Below are 19,592 nucleotides of genomic sequence, written 5' to 3' on the forward strand. Positions count from 1 at the left end.
GGTAGTAAGAATCATTTCACTGGACTGTTCAGCTTATCTGAAGAGATAAGTTAAGGCTAGAGTTTCACATTCAGATTGGATTGTTTCAGGAACCATCTTTTTTCTATGGGACGAGGTGTTTGCTGTTGCCTGGGTAACAATCCAAGGTGGCTATAATTCATCTCTAGCGATTGGCTTAGTTTACATACTTCATTTCTCATTTGGTCGGGTGACTAACATTTTTGTCAAGATGGCGTTTAAGCTGCTATTTTGGTTTTCAGGGGAAGAGTATTTTCTAAATTCTTCTTTTTTACTGTGATAGTCTCTCTTAGAGCAGTCAATTTCCAGTAGCTTTTTGAAATCAGAGTGGCAATCACAAACTTCTTTTCTGAAAATTGGCCTTCTGCGTGTTAGTCTTGTTATTCCTGTCAGACAATAAACAATCCAGGAAGAAAAGAGGAGGCAAAGGATAGGGTTTGTTTGTTTTCCGTAGCAGCAGCAGTTCCAGTTGTTGGGCTGTAAAGTTAACCATGCTGTTGTCTTCTAAAGCTGTGAGAACGTTACCCAAGTTTGGATTGTCTTTTGCTGTTGACCACTCTGTTTCTAGCGATGTCTTTATGGTATACTTCAAATTTCAGAGTTTCTTGGATTGCTGAGAATTTCCTCCACTCAAATTTTGAATATTTCCAAGGATGGAGATTCCACAGCCCCACCGGGCAACCTGTTCCAGTGTTCAGCTGCCCTCACTGTGTGGTTTTTTCTTTGTTTTTAATCCCTGCCCCCCCTCATACTTGCTCTTAACCTTCTTGGTGTGGCTTGTGAATGTTGCAGCTCATCCTTTTGTTGTACTCTACCTAGAGTCTGGATCTGTCTTCTCTATAACAATACATCAGGGAGTATAAGACAGCAAGTAGATCCTTCCTTAGCTTTCCTTCTCCATGCTGAACAAACTTTGCTTCGCGATACTCCTCCTGTATGTAATAGTCCAGCTTCCTAACTATTTTGTTGGGGCCCCTGCTGGTTTCTTTCCAGTTTGTCATCTGTCTTGAGGGGCTCAAAACGGGACACAGTGCTCCAGCTGTAGCCTCATGAGTGCCAGATAACGGAGAGTAATCACTTCCCTTCATCTGCTTGCTATGCTTCTTGGTAATTGAGCCCAGTAGGCTGTTAGCTTTCGTTGCTGTAAGTGACATTATGCTGAATCGTGTTCAGTTTGTTGTCCACCAGGAGTTACAGGTTCTGCCCCAAAGCTGCTTGACAGCCAGTTGGCCCTCAGCCTGCACTGCTGCATGGAGTTACTTTGTTCTAGGTGCAAGCTTTGCATTTGTCTTTGTAATAGGTAAATACAATCCTTACCAATTTGGCTACAGTAACGAATGTGAGCCCTTTGTTTCCCCATCCTGTCAGATCCAGTTTCTGTTTAGATTTATGATGTCCGAAGTCTTGCTGGAATGCATGAGTGAACTTCTTTTCTCTTTTAAGTGCAAAAATTTCAGTGCTTCAAGATACTTTTTTTTCCTCAGATGTTAGCTGGAATCCCTTTACAAGGCATTACCTCACAAAATTCCTTGTGGCCTGCAGTCAAATAATATTATAAAGATCAGGAAATGAATTTATCTCCAACTTTTTTCCAGTAAGTTTGCCAGGAGGACAATACTTTTTTTCTTTTTCACAAGGATTGATTTTTAGTTTATAAATCAGGCATTCAGAATTCACAGGCATCACAAACCAAAACATGGAACCAGGTAATGACTTCCTATGCAGATACGTGTTTTGGTAATATTCCTTTAAAAGAGAAAATGAGCAGACTTGAAAATTTGATCTTTGCAGCTTATGACCTAAGAAAAATACTAACAGTATCGGTAGAGTAGATTTTATGGCTGATACTATGCACTTGTCAAAGACTGACAACAAGGTGTAGTAACAGAGTGGAAAAAATGCCCTACATGCACTTTTGTTAATCAAACTCTTCATCCTTTGGATAAAAAAAAAAAAGGAATTTTTCTTGCACCTTCAGACATTTCTGATATAACTTCTGCTCATAGTATATATCCATATGTGTATATTGTAGCCATATATAACTATATGGTGCCCCATGACCAAGATTTAACAAAGCAAATTCCTTTTGAGATCTAAAGGAGACTGCCTCTGTTAGTTTTGAACCTGCATGTTAAAAAATCTGACTGTTGCGTAGCTGAACAAGGATAATAAGCTCATGAGATAGCTTTTAAGTGTCCGGATAATAAAAAGATGTAATCCTACAGCTTCATTGGTAAGGACCTTATTTTCTATCCTGAAGCCTTAGTCATGAGCATTCAGACTTGCCCATAACCTTGTTAATGCTCTTGATTGGTGACAGTACCAAGTTCATAGTTTGAACAGTTCAAGAAATATTTCATCCCTTCAGAAACTTGAGACAGGTTATGAACTCTTTGCAAAGAACAGCAGAACAATCTCCATCCCTGATTTGCTTTGGCATCCTTTCTTCAGGACATAAATGTTTCCACAAGTTGTCAGTGCCAAAGGCTCTAAAGTTTCTGGCAGCCATTCATCTCTTCTTGGCTTGTGATCTCAGCTCAGTATCCTCGTTCTGTTGAATGTATATATTTCAAAGTGACACTTTGGAATCTCCTCCACTCCACGTTTTGCTTCTTTGCTTATTGGTGCCCATGACTAAGGACACTGGGATCTCCTTGAAGTAATATCCAAAAAGTCTATACAGTAGTTTTTTACTGTACAGTTGCAGGCAAAAGGATCAGGTAGTGTGTTCCCTACAGATCTCTGAGGTATTAAGTCTTAAATTATTTGCTTACGCTTACTTGATCTGTCTTGTGCCTAGTGCTAAATGGTGTACTAGAAGTATACATTCTTAGGATGGTTAGACAGTTTCAGAAGCATTGTAGCTTTTCGTGACCAGTCTGCTGGGGGAGAGATGGATTTATTCTGCTCATGATCTTTAATCATAAAGACATCTTTATTCATCTTTATTTGCTTCATCAAGCTAAGCAGTGTTCAGAACTAACATTGTTAGATCTCCATACAAATACTCATATTTAAAGATGAATGCATTTCCTCCAGGGTAAAGCCACAGATGGGTTGAGAGTGCTTGTCATCTCCTGGCTAATAAGCTAATTTGGTACATTCAACTCCCCCACCACCCCTCATTACTTGACCTTAAAATGAGGTAACTTAGAGTGTTGAGATTAGTTAACCACTTTTGGGTTTAGTGATGTGACAACAATATCTTGATTTTATATATGTTCATTGTACCAGAACTTTATTATTTTTTGTCACTGATGTCACAACATCCACATACTAGTTTTATGCTTTGTCCAGCACACGCTGGCTCAATCCTGTTTTTGTCCCTCTTTCCCTGAAGCAGAGTGATACTACCTTGCTATGCTTGCAGGATGAGAGAGTAGAAGCATATCTTTCTGTCTGAAAGTGTAACTAATTAGAGCATGTATTGAAGTAAACCCTTTCTTTGAAAAGCTGTTGTGTTTCATGGGTGAATTGTGGGCATTATGTAATTTATCTTTACAAAATCACGTATTATTACATGTTTAACATGCATAATAATTAATATCTTCTTTCAATTACAGTTCATTGCCATGAAAAGGAGGATATGATAGTTTGCCCTATGAAACAGGTTTATATGTGAAATCTGGCAGGTATGTGTATTAGTAAGTGTGGCAAATATGTAAAACAGCACAAAATATAATTAATATCTATTATGTCTTAAATATTTTTTAACCTGTTGGTAATTTAGTTGTACAGCTGAAACGTTACTAAAGTACATGTTTTTCTAGTTTAATTTGTAACAGTATACATAAAGGGCTATCTGCTAACTTATCTTTAAAGACGAGCTGTAAAGATTATGAAAGGGTTAAGGAATCAACCACTTTTTCTCATTTGTTGGCACTGTGTCCTTGACTACTTGGGATTGTCTACTGCTCTTTGTTCTTTTCTTAATTGTAGGAATTGGATCATTATTACAATGTATTTTTATTTCAATAACAAGTTGTCTTCCTTTTGCAAGTAGTCATGTTAAGTACAAATACTTGCCTTTCCGACTGAGATGTATGTTCAAAACCTACTATGTCTCTATTGGGGTTTTGTGTACCTTCCTGACAGAGCTTGGAATGCAGACTCTACTTGAATCCTGGGTATTTAGATTCTTAGTGTAGCCAGAAGGCAGAAATTCTTGCCCATGGAATATTAAGATATCCTTTGGATGTTAATGTATTGCTAATTTGTTGCAATATTTGTAAAATCTGTTCCATTCTCGTTTCAATACAGGTAGCACAACGACCTGTGGAATATGAGTGATGACAAACCCTTTTTATGCACTGCCCCTGGATGTGGCCAGGTAATGGTCTGACTTGAAGTTATTAGCATTGATGAAAGTAAAAGTGATGTGTATTTCTAGGGATTGAAGAAAGGGGGATATATGATAATTGGTAGAAAGTATCTATGTTTTGTTGAAAAGCAGGTGACAGCCAGAATTTCTAGCATTTTGGGTGTTTATTCAGAAAATGCTATCCATAGGAGAAAAAACCTAATTAAATTACTCTTTCCGAGCTGAAAGTAATTTCATTTGTTAGCCCGGCTTTATTTGCTTTCATTAAAAAAATAAATAAATCAAGAAACATCCTACTTTACATCAGGTAACCTATATTTTTCAGAATATTTCAATGTCAGTGGGGAGCTCATCGTGAAGCTTGCTTGTCACTAATCTTCACAACTATGGTGACTGCAAATATTTAATGGCATAACGTTTTATGTATATTTTTGTGTATAGGAAGATGCTAACAGTATGCATGCCACAAAATGTATTTCGATTCCTATTGTAGTTTTAATGTATTCTATTAAATAGCATTAGTAGATAAAGAGCTGAATGTGAGCAGAAAAGTAAAAATACTGAGTGTTTTAGCAGATGGTTGCTTAAAAGGAAGCTGTCTTAACCCTTTAATTTAGTAACCTGAAAATAAATTAATTTGCATTATCTGCTGCATGAGATGGACATCCTCGCATCCTTTATATAGAATTAATTTCTTAAGCAAGCTGATTTTTTTTCATAATATTATCTCTGCTGCGTTTATGTAGAATTGATTTCTTAAGCTGTGTTTTTACATTATATTAGTGCACTTGGATTTATTTGGATTTTGACTTCAAAATATGTTCATTTTTATTCTGAAAACTTGGGTTTACGATGAATGACAGCATTAATGTTATGTTAACGGAGCCTTCTGTATTTAAAGTGGGAAAGGACTAAGATTTCTTATGATGTCTAACATGTTCAGAGACATCAAAAGTAACAGAAGAGGACTGCCTCCTCCTAATCAACATGTTTTTCCCCATCCTATTTGAATCTCATTTCAATGTAAGCTCTGTCAGAAGTGTTTGGCAACTAAATCTCATGGAAGATGCATCATGGGGCTACAGCAATCCTTGATTCCAGTGAAGGAGAAGTGAGAAGTTCATGTCCTGAAAATGGGCAAGGCTTCTCCAGATGACAGCTCATACTATAGAATACAGAGAGGGAGTCAGGACCTGGAGATCCTATTCCCTCTGAAGGAGCCTGTCCATCACATAGTGGGGACAGAAAGATGTACTTAAGTCTCTTAGTGTGATAGAACACCAAAGTTCCCGGCTTATGCTGTATCTGGAGATAAGGCACAGGAGCTATGGAGAGCTGGCCATTTGGAATCCTTGGCAACAGAGCTCTAATAAAAAAAGTGCCTGGCCTATATTGACCTGTCTTTCAATGATCCTGCATTTTTAATTTCCCTCTCAGCTCCCCATATACATGTCCTTTCTCACAGAAATATTCTGGATGACTGTACTCTGAGGTCAACTAAGCTTTCTGTATTGTTTTCTGAGAGACAACACTTGGTGTGTATCTGCTACAAGTGGAATGACTTAAATTATTGAGGAATAATCAGAAACATAATTTGGGACTCAAACGTTCACAAAGAAAAGAACTTGAGTATTTTGTAACATGTGTTCCTTTTAGGAAACCTGCATCTTGGGAAACATTTTCTTACATTATCTCAGTTGAAAAACTTTACTCACAACTACAGATACATAGCAAATTTCAAGATAGTAAAAGTAAGATTGTCTTTTTACAGCACTTTTTCTGCTTACTGCTTTTTTTAAAAGAATGTACCCCAGATTTTGGGGGAAGTATGCACAAAACTGGCATAATTCTGAAAACGTGAGAGATTTTAAAAATTCTAATAAGTTTAGTTCATTCACAGCTTCTCAGTTGTCTGACACTGTTCCAGTGTTTCCCACTCTGTCTGCCTCTTATTTTATGTAGTAAATGGTCAGGGGCAGGAGCTCTGCTTTATTTTATTTTTATGCTATTAAATACAATGAAGTCTGTGTTTGTGATTACAGGTCAATTTTCATTATTGTGATAATACACACAATATAGAAATCAAATAGTGGTAATCAATTACTAAACATTGTCAAGACCCATTAGTGTAGCAAATGGCTGTTTGCTAACAGTTGATGAAGTCTGCAGCACTCTGAAATTTTGTCTTGGACTTTTGATGAATGCAGGTACTTATACTACCATTTCCCTGGTATCATTACTATTTAGTTACTATGAACATCATTTGAGTTTTATAGTATTTCTGCTTGGTACTGTTGACCAAGGAGCGAGATATATCTGCCTAAGAGGGTTGTCTGTTAACATAGTAATGATAATTTTACGTGTTGTAAAAATTTATTTCTGTAGAATTGCATTTACTTTGTTCACACTCAAAATTACAACTGTTTCTTAAAACTTTCCGCTGCAGCGTTTTACCAATGAGGATCATTTGGCTGTCCATAAACATAAACATGAGATGACACTGAAATTTGGTCCGGCTCGTAATGATAGTGTCATTGTGGCTGGTTAGTATATGCTTTTATAACTAGTTTATTCACTTTTCTGCTGGAATGGGCATACATTTTATGTATTTTCTGTACATAATGCATAGACTTATGATAAGAGAATATGAAACATTTTCTTCACTATAGTTTTCTGCCATGTGTGCTTAGGCAATATTTTCTTACATAATTAGCTTTTGTCAGAATTTGAAGCCAGTATTATTCTCCATAAGTAACTTTTATTTGGATCTGATATATAATCTTAAGTATTTTTCAATTGTCAATACTTTAATAATTGATTAAATTATGTAATAAGCATTCAATAAGAACACACACTAACAAAGGCTATGCCTAACAGGATTTATAAGTAGATTAAACTGTATTTAAGTTCTAATTATTCGTTGATATTACATGTCTCTTCAATTTTAAAATATGTAGTGGTTTTTTACATACTATGGTGACATGAGAAGAACGAATTGGTAATTATTATTCTTTAAATGAGATAGTAGAAGAAAGATAAAAATTTTTTGGTTTAATTTAACTTCAATTCAAAATACTTTTACTGTATTTCCACTTCTGAATTCATGGTATACCCTTGGTCATTCGTAACTAACTTTTTTTGTTTGTCCAGGATCAGAAGTAATCACCAATGGATGATTGATTGCATTGTAAATTTTAAAGTTCTTGAATGAAGATAGCACATGCTAATTATTCTAAAAGTTACTGTCAGACTGGGTCTTTTTCAGTGGTGGAACAGCTTAAACGAACTTCACAAAGGCTTTCGGGCATTTTCTGAATTTTTTTTCCTTATCAGTGGCTAATTTGTTAGGATTAGCAGATAAAAAAATTTGTTACTCTTAAACCAGCAGTTACACATTTTTAAACTCTAAACGTGATCCTCTGCAATTCTACCATAAGAAAGGGGACCTGTCAAATAATCAGGTGTTTGAGAATGAAACCATGGCAGTGTCTGTTTTTGCAGCCACATTCCAGCGTATGAACTGTTAGTCGTAAATGCCAGCTTACATTAGCAAGATGCACATAATACCACTTTACAATATTTTGAATGCAGGTAACTTTGTGACAAACGTGGTTAATTTTGACCTGGTAAGTGAAAAAGGGGGAATTTACATAGTGCCAAAAACTTCTTAGAAAGGCTTTTTTGAAACTGCTTCATGCAGTAGTCACCCAGGCATCATAGGAGTCAATACAATCTTGTGTACAATATCACACTTCATTTTAGAAATTCCACGCACTTGAAAGTAATTCTGTGAGGTGTGCACTTTTCTTTCTCTCTCTTTTTTTTTTCTTTTTTCTTTTTAATTAAAGCCTTCATGTAGGCCTTATCTTTATCTGAAAATAGAGCCTGCTTGCTCACTGAAGTGATCTGCTATGCTAGACTAGGCACTTGAGAATAGCTCCCTCTGGTTTCTGGACACAGACAGAAGAAATGCTTTGATACACTCCCAAAACTATAAGGGGCTTTACTGGTTTGCAAACTTCAGTTGCTTGTCTCCAGCAGGTGGAGTATGCCTTCTGGTTGGCCTCCCTGCAAGGCAGGAAGGAGCCTGCTTGCAATGCCTAAGAGAGTTCTTAACCACGTTGTCTCTTTCTATTTGCTTTTATTCTGAAAAATATTTACGATAAGTAGGTTAATGGTATTTTTAAAATAAAATTTTGGGGGTTTTGTACGCTTCATTTCAGATCAGACTCCAACACCAACTCGATTCTTGAAGAACTGTGAAGAAGTGGGCTTATTCAATGAATTAGCAAGTCCTTTTGAAAATGAGTTTAAAAAGGCTTCTGAAGATGACATTAAAAAAGTATGTTCAAAAACCTTTTCTTCTCAGAGCTTCTACTTTTTTCTTATCAGAAATTCCATTTTAAAAAGCAAACTTTGGATTTATATATTGCCTTCTAAACTATACCAATAATCATTTGCCAGCTGCTTGTATATGTTATATGGAGATAATGCAAATCTAAGATTACTATTCTGAAGGTTAGTTTACCTGATTAATTTTGCATAGTTAGCATGAACAATGGAACACATCGACTTTTTCTTAATTCTTTAAGTATCTAGTCTATATCTGTTGAAGTTAATCATTAGCTTTGATTGAAATTTTATTAGACCCTGAATAAGCAGAAAATAATTCTGAAAAGTAAAGAGGTTTTGCAGAAAGAAAAACATACATTTGCAAGAAACGCATGTGAAAAGAATAGTATGTGAACACTGACTACTTTGATTAGTTTTAAAATACCGATGTTATTCGAAGAACCAATAGTCATGATAATCAGAGTTAAATACTAACTAAAATTAAAGAAGTGTCAGTAATTTGGTTATAATTGATTGCAACATATAGTGAATATACTTTTGCTGAGAAATTATTGATCACAACCTAAGCATCTACTTTTTTTCTTCATGTACAGATCAAAATAGAGGAAAAATTTGGACTGTATCTGTTTAGCAACTTCATGTTTTTATGAGGAACTTCCCATACATTTAAATGTTTTTTCTTCTATTTATTTTTGTACTTCCCAGTCATAACTGGTTAGGGGCCCAAACATTTAAACACTTCTGCAAATGAAAAATTTTGTTCAATGTACCCTTTGAAAAGTTTTGCCTTTGGTTGATTATCTGGTTGACTTCCAGAGGCAGTGATAAAAAAAATGTATTTTTGTACTCATTTATACAGATTTTATAGAATCAGTATCTGCATTTTCTTTGTTTCAGTGAAGATTTTAATAGGAATAGGATGGATTATTATCCATTCCTTACAAAGCCTCACCCTTGCTTTGTTACCACAACTATAACCAAATCATTATTTTTAAATTTTTTTTATTGGTGTATGCTAACTGTTCTTAAAACACTAAATCTAATTCTGGATTTACTGTCTTTTTCTGTGTAATTCACCACTGCCTTGGAGGAGGTCATAGGCATTGCAAAATATTGTAAACATTTCAGCAATTTCTTTCATTTATATTAATTTTCCAAGCTGCCCTGTGTGTTACGAGAAGAAACACAGTCCTGCCGTATTTCTGGCTGATTAATATACATAAGCAATCATGGCAAGGGGTGGACAAATTTACCATAATAGCATACTTTCTAGGGCATTGATAGTTGGGGTTTTTTTCTGTAGTATTTCATATTCAGACGTGGTATGAAAAGAGATTCCACTTTTAACAGTCTTCCCTGCCCATTAGTAATATATTCCTTAGGAAAACTAGGAATTGAATTGAAAAAAGCATCTAGAAGAATGTAAATACAAGATGAGCTTTGGGGGAAGTTTCTTTCAAAAGTATTTGTATAGCAGACCAGATTGGAGTATAGGCTTTCAAATCTATAGTATTTCTTTAAGTAATTTTATAACTTAATTTCTTTGTGGTATTTCAGATGTCCTAGTGGATTTTATCTGTGTAGTAACATAAAACTTGCTTTTTCAATAATTTTTTGCTGCAATTTAAGTTTGAAATTAATTGTCCACTGTAGCTTTCTTAACTTGGAAATGTAGCGAGGATTTTGTGCTTTTGTAGCATGTGATATAATAATTTATAGAAGGATAATACCGTCTTTTAACTGTAATTTTTAAGTGTAGCACAGTCCTTCCTCAGCTATAATTTTCCTGTGACTCTGGGGAAAGAGAGACTTTGAGTGTTTTTAACTTTCAAGAAGAAAATATTTAGTTTGACATTGGTATTGAAAGACCAAGCGTTACTGAAGATTGGTGTTTGTGCAGATGCTGGAAAAATAACCTTGACTAGTAATGCATCTGCATCAAGATCTTCCAAACATCAGCACCTGTCTGTTGTTATAAGGCTGATATTTCTCTTTAGTTGTTTACATTTTCTTGCGTATTTTAATTTTTTAGAGAGTAATTACAGTAATTTTGTTTTACACTGTTGCTCTTAGATGCCTCTAGATCTGTCTCCTCTTGCAACGCCAATTATAAGAAATAAAATTGAAGAACCTTCTGTTGTAGAGACAACTCATCAAGATAGTCCTTTACCTCATCCAGAGTCTACTACCAATGATGAAAAGGTCAGAACCTTTTTTTTGTTTGTTTTGGAATTTATTTTTTGAATCTTCTGATGATCTGGAGGTTTGTTGTGCATGATGATAGCCACACTACTTAACTGGTTGAAAGGAAAAGAATTTTTGTTTACTATATTCCTGTGGATATATACTTAATTGTTCAATTCTTTAGTTAGCTTTGCTCACTGCAATTATTTCTTTGCCTCACACTGGCCATCCAGTAAAGCTAGAAAGGAAACCAAATTTAATATTCATGCTGTGTTAGAAAATGCTAAAGGGGCCCTTTATTCTGTTATGCATCATCGTTCATAAAGCAAAGAAAGTTCAGTTTCTTTGATATTTTTTTTTAATATTGTCAACAGTTTGCTACTCTTCATGTGTTCATTTTTATCCTATGTTTTACCATAAATTGTTTTGTAGAACAGCAGGGGATGTTCTACAAAAATGTACAGAGATGAGTGGGCTGACTTTCAAAGCTAAGCACCAGATAATTTTGTTTCAAATTTTATACTCTTTAAGCTATAGCAGTATGTTTAAAAATGGTGATCACAGGCATTTGCTTGTTTAGTGTTTACTTGAATATTCATAGAAGACTGAGGTATTGTCTGTCACTAGAGGATGTTGCAGTCAAACCAGTTTTAGAACTATTGCTCTAAAGAAATGAATGGTTTAACAGTAATGATAACTTCGATATGTGACTTGCAGTGTTTCCATCATGTCGAGTTCTCTTGAAGAATACAAACCGAAGCAAAATCAGTGAATTGAACTAATTTATTGCTATTCCTACTTCAATAAATAAAAATATTAGGAGCAGAACATAATAAAGCAATATAGTTGCTCTAGTCAGTCTTTTTTCTATGTGCATCTTCAGTGGGCAGTCTGCATTTGAGGGACTTAGATACCTTATTCCCCAAAATCAGCAGGACTTTTTAGGATCACAGGGTAATTCAGGTTGGAAAGGACTGCAGGATTTCCTGGTCCAACTTCCTCCTCAAAGCAGGGGTTAGCTCTGAGGTCAGACCAAGTTACTCGGGGCTTTACACAGTCTGGTCTTGAAACCTCTGAGGAGGGAGGCTGCACAACCTCTCAGTGATACCCATTCCAATGCCAGGCTGTCCTTGTGGTGAAATTATTTTTCTTTGGATCCAGTCTGAACCTCTCTGGTTTCAACTTGCACCCCCTTCTCTTATCGTGCCAACAGACACCAGTATGAGAAGAGCCTTAAGTGTGTGACCAAAATTTAAGAGAGTTTCAATTCAGATTTGTCTTTACAAAGCTTCACTGACTTTTATTAGTTAGCAAGGATGAGTAATCATAGGTAATCAAGGCAATCGTGTAGTCTCAAAAATAGTAAAAGTAGTTTAAAGGAATACATGTAAAGAGCTGCTTGGATTAAGCAAATCACAGTCCAAATCTTAAGTCTTCTTTATTTCATTTCTTCTTTATTTCAGAGGTTAGTTTATTTTTTCACTTCAAATACTTACTCTAAGTACTCTAATTTTGGCAGGAGATAATATTAATATCTTTATACAGTAGTGGTTCAGTATCTCATTAGCATCATTACAAGTGAAAATTATATTTCAATGCTTGGCAGTACTTATAAACTTGTCTCATTCATGATGTAATTTCAGTGTTGTCACTGTAACAGTGCTGAAGTGAAAAGCTGCTGCTGCTCAATGCTGTTCTGATGTCTGATTGTAGAGACAAGCTGGGCAAGGATGAGGGTGCTGCTTGGAGTGTGCTGCTGCTGAATGTGGCCTGCAGAAGTTGAGAAATGTGAGCAGAGTGTTGCTGTTTTCTCAGTTAGATTTTTATATTCTCCTTCTATAGATGTATTGAAGGAGGAAAGGGTTTTTTTCAGGGCATAGCTGGTTTTAAAATACGTATGCCACTGTAACCATTTCATTGGCTGAATATATTTTAGTAGCCTAAATGATTACATCCTGTTAATGTATGTGCAAGACAGTTCTAATTTTCCTTGTAGTTGTCAAAGGAATTTCTTAGAGACTCTTAAAAAATTATGCTTGATTCTTTTCCTAGTTTTCCAAGAGTTCCCTGAGTTCCATTAGCCTTCAGTAAGCATTGATATTCTCCTTTGAATAGATCAAGGTATCATTGGAAGTATATAAAGCCTTTTAGCCTTAAAATAATAAGCAAATGAAACCTAATTTATTCTTTGAGAACTTTCAAACTCATTATAGTACTTCAAAGGGTGACAGTTTCACAAGTTGCTTAGCTGTTGTCAGATAGCTAATTGCCTAACTTAATTATTTTAAAACCAATTGTTTTCTTACAGTAATAATCAATTACAGTATTAGTTCTGGCCATCTACATTTCTGTATAAAGAATTCTGTGTATTCACTGATAGCATTAGGAAGTTATTTGCTTTTAGATACAAAATACTTGCAAATATGCATCTCTGAAAACACTTCTGAAATAAAGTAACTATCCTGTTTTGTAAAATATTTTCCAATTCAGTGGGTTTTAGTTCAAGAATAAAAGAATTGGAGAGGTCCTTTAAATAAGTCTCTAATATCTTTGAATAGGCTTAAACTTCTTTCTTGTGAAGGTGGATAAAGGTAAGATGACTTTGTCTTAATCTCGTGATTGCAAATTAATCTGTTTTTCATGTTCTTTAGCAGAATATATTTACAAACTATTTTATTTCAGACAAAATTTATACTTGATTAGTGCAATGCTTTGATGACCAATAAGTATGTTCTATCAGACTGGTGTGCAAATGGTTTTGGTTTTATATGCTAATAAAATGTCAGTTTCCTTTAAATCCATACTTCTTAAATCTGCAGCTTGTGTTACTATCACATTGTTGCAGTAACTAGCACATGCTTCATTTTTCAGTGTAGCATAGAGCAAGTTAGTGTAAAGTAAAGAGGAAGTTGAAAATACTTTGTTTTCAACTGTATAAACACACTTGTCAGTAAATGTGTTATTCCTTTAATGGTTGAGGATCGTTTCTGGTCTTTTAAACAAAGCACAAATGCTATCTTTAATAACACACAGAAATAATTGTGTGCATGTGAGGTTTCTGTTTTCAGAATTTCATAGATTTATTTCAGAATTTTATACATTAATCTTCTGACCATTGCTGAAATCTGGTTTCCATAGATCACTGTCTAAAAGTTGCAAATTGCCTTTTTCCTAGCAGGGGATCAAGCCAGGGAGAGACCCAGTTTTACAGTCGGTATTTTTAGAACACCCATCAATTAAGCTGTTGTTATTAATGGTCAATAAGTATTCACAGAGTGGCATAACTTACTTGCTCATTCATACATAGTTACCTGATTGCAGCAACAGTTGGGAGGCCAATCCCAGCTGCTTGCCCAGAGGTAAAAGGTTGTACTGACACGCCAGTGACTTCTAGGTGGGTGTTCAGAAAGTGTTCAAGGTCATGTTGGATGGGGCTCTGACCAACCTGACCTAGTGAAAGATGTCCATGCCCCTGGCAGAAGGGTTGGACTAGGTGATCTTGAAAGGTTGCTTCCAACTCCAACCATTCTGTGATTCTATGAAAGCCCTTCAAGGGGTCCATTCTTTCATCAGATGTATATATAATCCTGTAGTCATTGTTCACATATAGCAGCCACCGTGGTTTTAGATGTTGTCTGAATTGTACAGCATGTTCATGCTAGCGTACAGATTCAGCTGGTGTTCTGAGTTTATGAATCATTGCAAATTCAGCAGGGCCAGTTTTCTCTGGAGCTTATCTGTTCTTGGGAGATTTTTGCACACTGCCTCTCAGTTCTTTTCTTCTTGGCCTTCTGTATTTTGGTAGCTATTTCCCCACCCCCACACACAGGTACTTACAGAAGCCATGGGCACAAACCCATACAAAGGGGCTGTTATGTCATTACTGTTGTTGAGAATGTGTGAATATCTGGTTAGTTTACATTTTTGTATTACAGCTATATACATGGCTCCATGGCTGCTGTTAGATGACTGTCTTTTTCCCCTTTTTTATGGAAATCAGAATTACTTTGCCATAGCCACTTGTTCTGTGGTCTTCATATATCTACATTTATATTTATACATATACCGTTATATCTATGTGCTTGCCATGTATGAAGGTGTTTCAGGTGAAAGGAAGAACAAGAAAAAGAGCTCTTAAACCTCTCTTGGCTGTTAGGGGCAAGCATGGGTGTGTTCCTGTGTCAGATCCCTACAGTGGGAATGGACTTTCTAGTGGCTCCTTGCTCACAATAACAAGATGGGTAATAGTGGCAAACAGCAAGCAGGAAAGGGTGAAGCTGAAACCAGTGAAGAATGACACAATATTAATTTTCCAATTGACCATTGCCAAAAGATTATCAGGGCAAGTATTCTCCCCTTATACCTTCCTCTAATTTCCCAGTCAAGCAGTTCAGTCTCCTTTATGTTTTCCCTGTGGCTCTTCTCACTGAATAAGATCTGTATAGCTGTTAATACCAAATCCCTTATTTGCAAAGGAGTGTTTAATCCTGTCCTAAGAATATGCATTAATTAACTCTTCCCAATTTTTAATTCTATTTTTGCAATTTCATACTGAATGTTTTCTTCTTTTGACTGAATGCTCATCTGTAATTCTAGGCACTGTGTTCAGATATTATAACATTTATAAATATACCAGATTGATACTAAAGAAAAATTTCTTGCTTTCCTCAGTACAACTCACTTCTATTCTCCAAAAACTTATTCACTGTAAATAAATAGTCTTTTAGGTCCCTCGGAAAAGCCTGAATGAACTAATGAACCCTGATGACAAATCTAGCCTCTGAGTTTTGAAGGGAAAAAACTTCATCATCTAAAGTCCTTTCTTTTTTAAAGCCTGCAGTTTGCTAGCCTACTTATAGTTCTATGAAGTGCTCAGAGGAGCACGTGCATTTTGCAATGGATGTATAAAAAGAAAAAAAATATCTTTAAGACATCTAAGTCCTTACTGCTTAAATCTCTGTGGATGAATTTTAAAAACTTAAGCTTAATTCAGACAAATGGTAATCAACGTAGCCTATATGACACAGGTATGAGATGTTCTCTTTGAATTCGGTTTAACAGTGGAGCAACTAAAGTCTGCTGGTCTTAAGAGTGTAGTTTTATGTGCCATTGATTGCAGTAGCTAGTGTCAAAAGAATCAATAACTTGGAAAAATCCTGTCTGAAAGTAAATCTGAAGTTTGACAATATCAAAGATTTCCTGAGAAGGAAGGCGTTGCTTACAATAAGGCATTTCTATGTTTTCAGAAACAGCAAATGCAGGTACTGCGTTCTAATTGATAATGTACTTTACCTGATTGCTAAGAACTATAGTCAATTCTGTCTCCTATTTACTTGCAACTGAGGAAATTTAATTTCTGTGCTGTTGTGGTTTAACCCCAGCCAGCAGCTAAGCACCACGCAGCCGCTCACTCACTGCCCCCCATCCAGTGGGATGGGGGAGAAAATCGGGGAAAAGAAGTAAAACTCATGGGTTGAGATAAGAAACATTTAAGAGAACAGAAAAGAAGAAACTAATAATGATAACACTAATAAAATGACAACAGCAATAATGAAAGGATTGGAATGTACAAATGATGCGCAGGGCAATTGCTCACCACCCGCCGACTGACACCCCGCCAGTCCCCGAGCGGCGATTCCCTGCCCCCCACTTCCCAGTTCCTAAACTAGATGGGACGTCCCATGGTATGGAATCCACCGTTGGCCAGTTTGGGTCAGGTGCCCTGGCTGTGTCCTGTGCCAACTTCTTGTGCCCTGGCTGGGCATGAGAAGCTGAAAAATCCTTGACTATAGTCTAAACACTACTGAGCAACAACTGAAAACATCAGTGTGTTATCAACATTCTTCACATACTGAACTCAAAACATAGCACTGTACCAGCACTAGGAAGACAGTTAACTCTATCCCAGCTGAAACCAGGACATGTGCTCAAATAATTTCTTCTGCATCAGGATACTCATATATTTTGCAAAGCTATGAACGTAACACTCCAAATATTTTTGACTTGGTAGCACTTAGTTAAGAGAAGTACATGGGTAAGGGATAAAGGCTTAAAAAAAAGACAGATTTTTTTTTTTTTCCTTTTTACTGAACCATAAAACTCTTTTGTTTCTGTTTTGTTTAAATCTGGAACAATGGACTGAAACTGAAATGTATATAAGGACACCATAAAATGTTTTCCTTATTCAGATTGTGGGTAGACATGATGGTGCTGATAGCGCCATGAATTTCTTGGCAAATAAAACCAACCTGATTAAAACTGAATTTATAAGTAATAGTGGGCTTAGCATAAATTGAGCCAGGGTTTGTCATAAAACTAAAATCAGTGTTGTTGGAACAATTTCAGTTTGGTTTAAATGATTCATACAAAGGTTTGGGGATTTTTTTATGTTTTTAATTGTATAACTGATTCTACTTGCATAATGTTATAGAAATTCTGATTTGTTCCATCAAACTGTGTTCATTTAACAGTCAGAATTAATGGTCTATAATTGTATTTTACAAACTGATTAATCTTTGTTTTTCCTCAGGAAGTGTCACTGCAGCAGACTGCACAACCTACATCAACAATAGTTCGTCCAGCATCGCTGCAGGTTCCTAATGTACTACTTACAAGTTCTGACTCAAGTGTTATTATTCAGCAGGCAATACCATCACCAACATCTAGTACTGTTATTACCCAGGCTCCATCCTCTAACAGACCAATAGTGTAAGTTACATAAATCTTAGTAAAATGTTTTCTTACAGAATTTGAAAATATTTTGTCTTGCTTACTTTCAGTTACTGTTTCTGCAGTTAATGTACAAATTGAGATGCTTTGATGTAATGTGGTGCTTTACTACATATGAAACATACAACTTTCACTACATGTGAAATATAATTCCATGTTCTCTACATTACTAAGTTCATATTTTTTGATCTCCAAATAAATATTACATTACAACTGTAAACAAAAAAAAAAAAAAAAAAAAAAAAAAAATTAAAATAATGTGTAAACTTGTTCTCTTTTCTGGATAAGTTTTCTTTTATATAGTTCATTCCTTTTTCAGTCCAGTTCCAGGTCCTTTTCCTCTGCTGTTACATCTTCCTAATGGACAAACCATGCCTGTTGCTATTCCTGCATCTATCACAAATTCTAATGTGCATGTCCCTGCTGCAGTTCCAGTAAGTAAGCATGATGCTATATTAATTTGAAAGTGGAGCAGATTTGCATAAGTGCAGCATAGAACTTCATTTTAAGCAGCTTGATAGCTGTTTTGTCTTCAGAGGGTAGTGCTGTCATGTGCTCTCTATTATGATAACATACTCAGGTTTTCTTCATTTTTATACTTTATCTGGTCAGCTTGTTAGACCTGTCACCATGGTGCCTAGTATCCCAGGAATCCCAGGGCCTTCCTCCCCACAGCCAGTGCAGTCTGAGGCTAAATTGGTAAGTGAAAAACTCCATTATTCCTCAAGAAGAATAACTTGAGAAATTAATTAAATTCTATTGCTTTTTAAACAGCTTTAGTTTTCTTTTGTTAGTCTAAATTCTGCAAGTACAAATTTAGTAAAAACAGAAAACTAACAGCTGCATTTATTTTACAGTTATTTTCAAATTCCAGCCTATGTTAGTTCGGTTGTTAATAGTCATTTTGATCTTATTTTCAATCTTTCTTTTAAATGAACTAGATTTTTAACTAAACTCTTTCTTGCTCCTTGTATTGGAGGATAGCAAATATTAGTTGGAAGAAAGACAAGATTAGTAGCATGTTAACACTGAACATCACCTTCAGAGAAGCAGAATATGTTTCCTCCCAAAGGATATGATATTTCTTTAAAAATCTAGAGAAAGAAGAAGGTTTTTTTAACAATGTTTTCAGAATCTGAACTGAATATAGTCCATTTGGCAAGAGTTATGTATTACTGACATACTTAGGAAATTGTTTTGTGTGGAGGTTGTTTCTCTTGTGTCGGGGCAGTTTGGGGGGTTTGGGGATTATTTGGAAAAATCATGAGTAAAACAAGCAGAAGAAAGTTTGTGCTTTTTTAAATATTAGTGATCCAGTTATGGTGGTAGTTTGAATTAATCAATTTCTCAAAAAAATTTCTGCAACATTAGGTAGTTGCTTCTCTGCTGTCTTGTTTGTTTGTTCCAACTGTTCTAAAGCAATAGAAAATATATTATTAAACAATAATTAACCCATTTATGTATTTACAAGATGCCTCTGTAAACAGTATCTGTCTTGTGAAGTAGTGTTCCTCTTCTGACTCTGTGCTAAAAAGAGAATTAGGAACACCTGTTACTTAAAATATATTTTTGTACATCAATATAGATAAGTGGGAGGATGCCCTTAACATCCTTCGATATCTCATTTCTCTCAACCTAAACCTGTGGGCTTTCTTTCCTTACCCATTTTCTCTCTTCAATGCACAATATGAAAAACTGAGTCTGGGAATACTAATTATTCTGCTGTCCAGTGTAATGGCATTCCCGCATAGTGGGCACACTCGACCACATTCACCAAATACTGAAATTATTGTGGAGAGCTGGTCACCAGTGCATTGACACTTCTTAATGCTGTCAGGTCTTCCTTAATTTTCCTCTTCTGTTGCACACAATGACTTCTAAAATAATATAGAGAGGGACAGAAAGGAAGAAGGTCTGTGTCTGTGCATCCTTGTCCCCCTAGGAATGGGAAAAAGAATCCTTTAATACCTGAGGAAATACTTAAACT

General features: G+C 35.6%; 1 protein-coding gene across 5 annotated transcripts in view; it reads left to right on the forward strand.

Annotated features, from left to right (window-relative positions):
* ATF2 (activating transcription factor 2) overlaps nt 1-19,592 on the forward strand; it is a 51,665-nt gene that overhangs the window by 6,285 nt on the left and 25,788 nt on the right. For 2 of the 5 annotated variants that reach the window (XM_049830520.1, XM_049830601.1), the window contains exons 3-10: nt 3,582-3,650; nt 4,279-4,348; nt 6,786-6,882; nt 8,563-8,681; nt 10,766-10,894; nt 17,406-17,584; nt 17,925-18,039; nt 18,218-18,304. In XM_049830520.1, the coding sequence (XP_049686477.1) occupies nt 4,301-4,348; nt 6,786-6,882; nt 8,563-8,681; nt 10,766-10,894; nt 17,406-17,584; nt 17,925-18,039; nt 18,218-18,304 (774 nt within the window). In that variant the 5' untranslated portion in view covers nt 3,582-3,650; nt 4,279-4,300. Of the gene's footprint in view, nt 1-1,587; nt 1,613-3,581; nt 3,651-4,278; nt 4,349-6,785; nt 6,883-8,562; nt 8,682-10,765; nt 10,895-17,405; nt 17,585-17,924; nt 18,040-18,217; nt 18,305-19,592 lie in introns of those variants that run through there. The other 3 variants (XM_049830682.1, XM_049830767.1, XM_049830854.1) reach the window with 3 other exon arrangements.

This window comes from Accipiter gentilis, chromosome 1, assembly GCF_929443795.1.
Source record: "Accipiter gentilis chromosome 1, bAccGen1.1, whole genome shotgun sequence".
Taxonomy (NCBI): Eukaryota; Metazoa; Chordata; class Aves; order Accipitriformes; family Accipitridae; genus Astur; species Astur gentilis.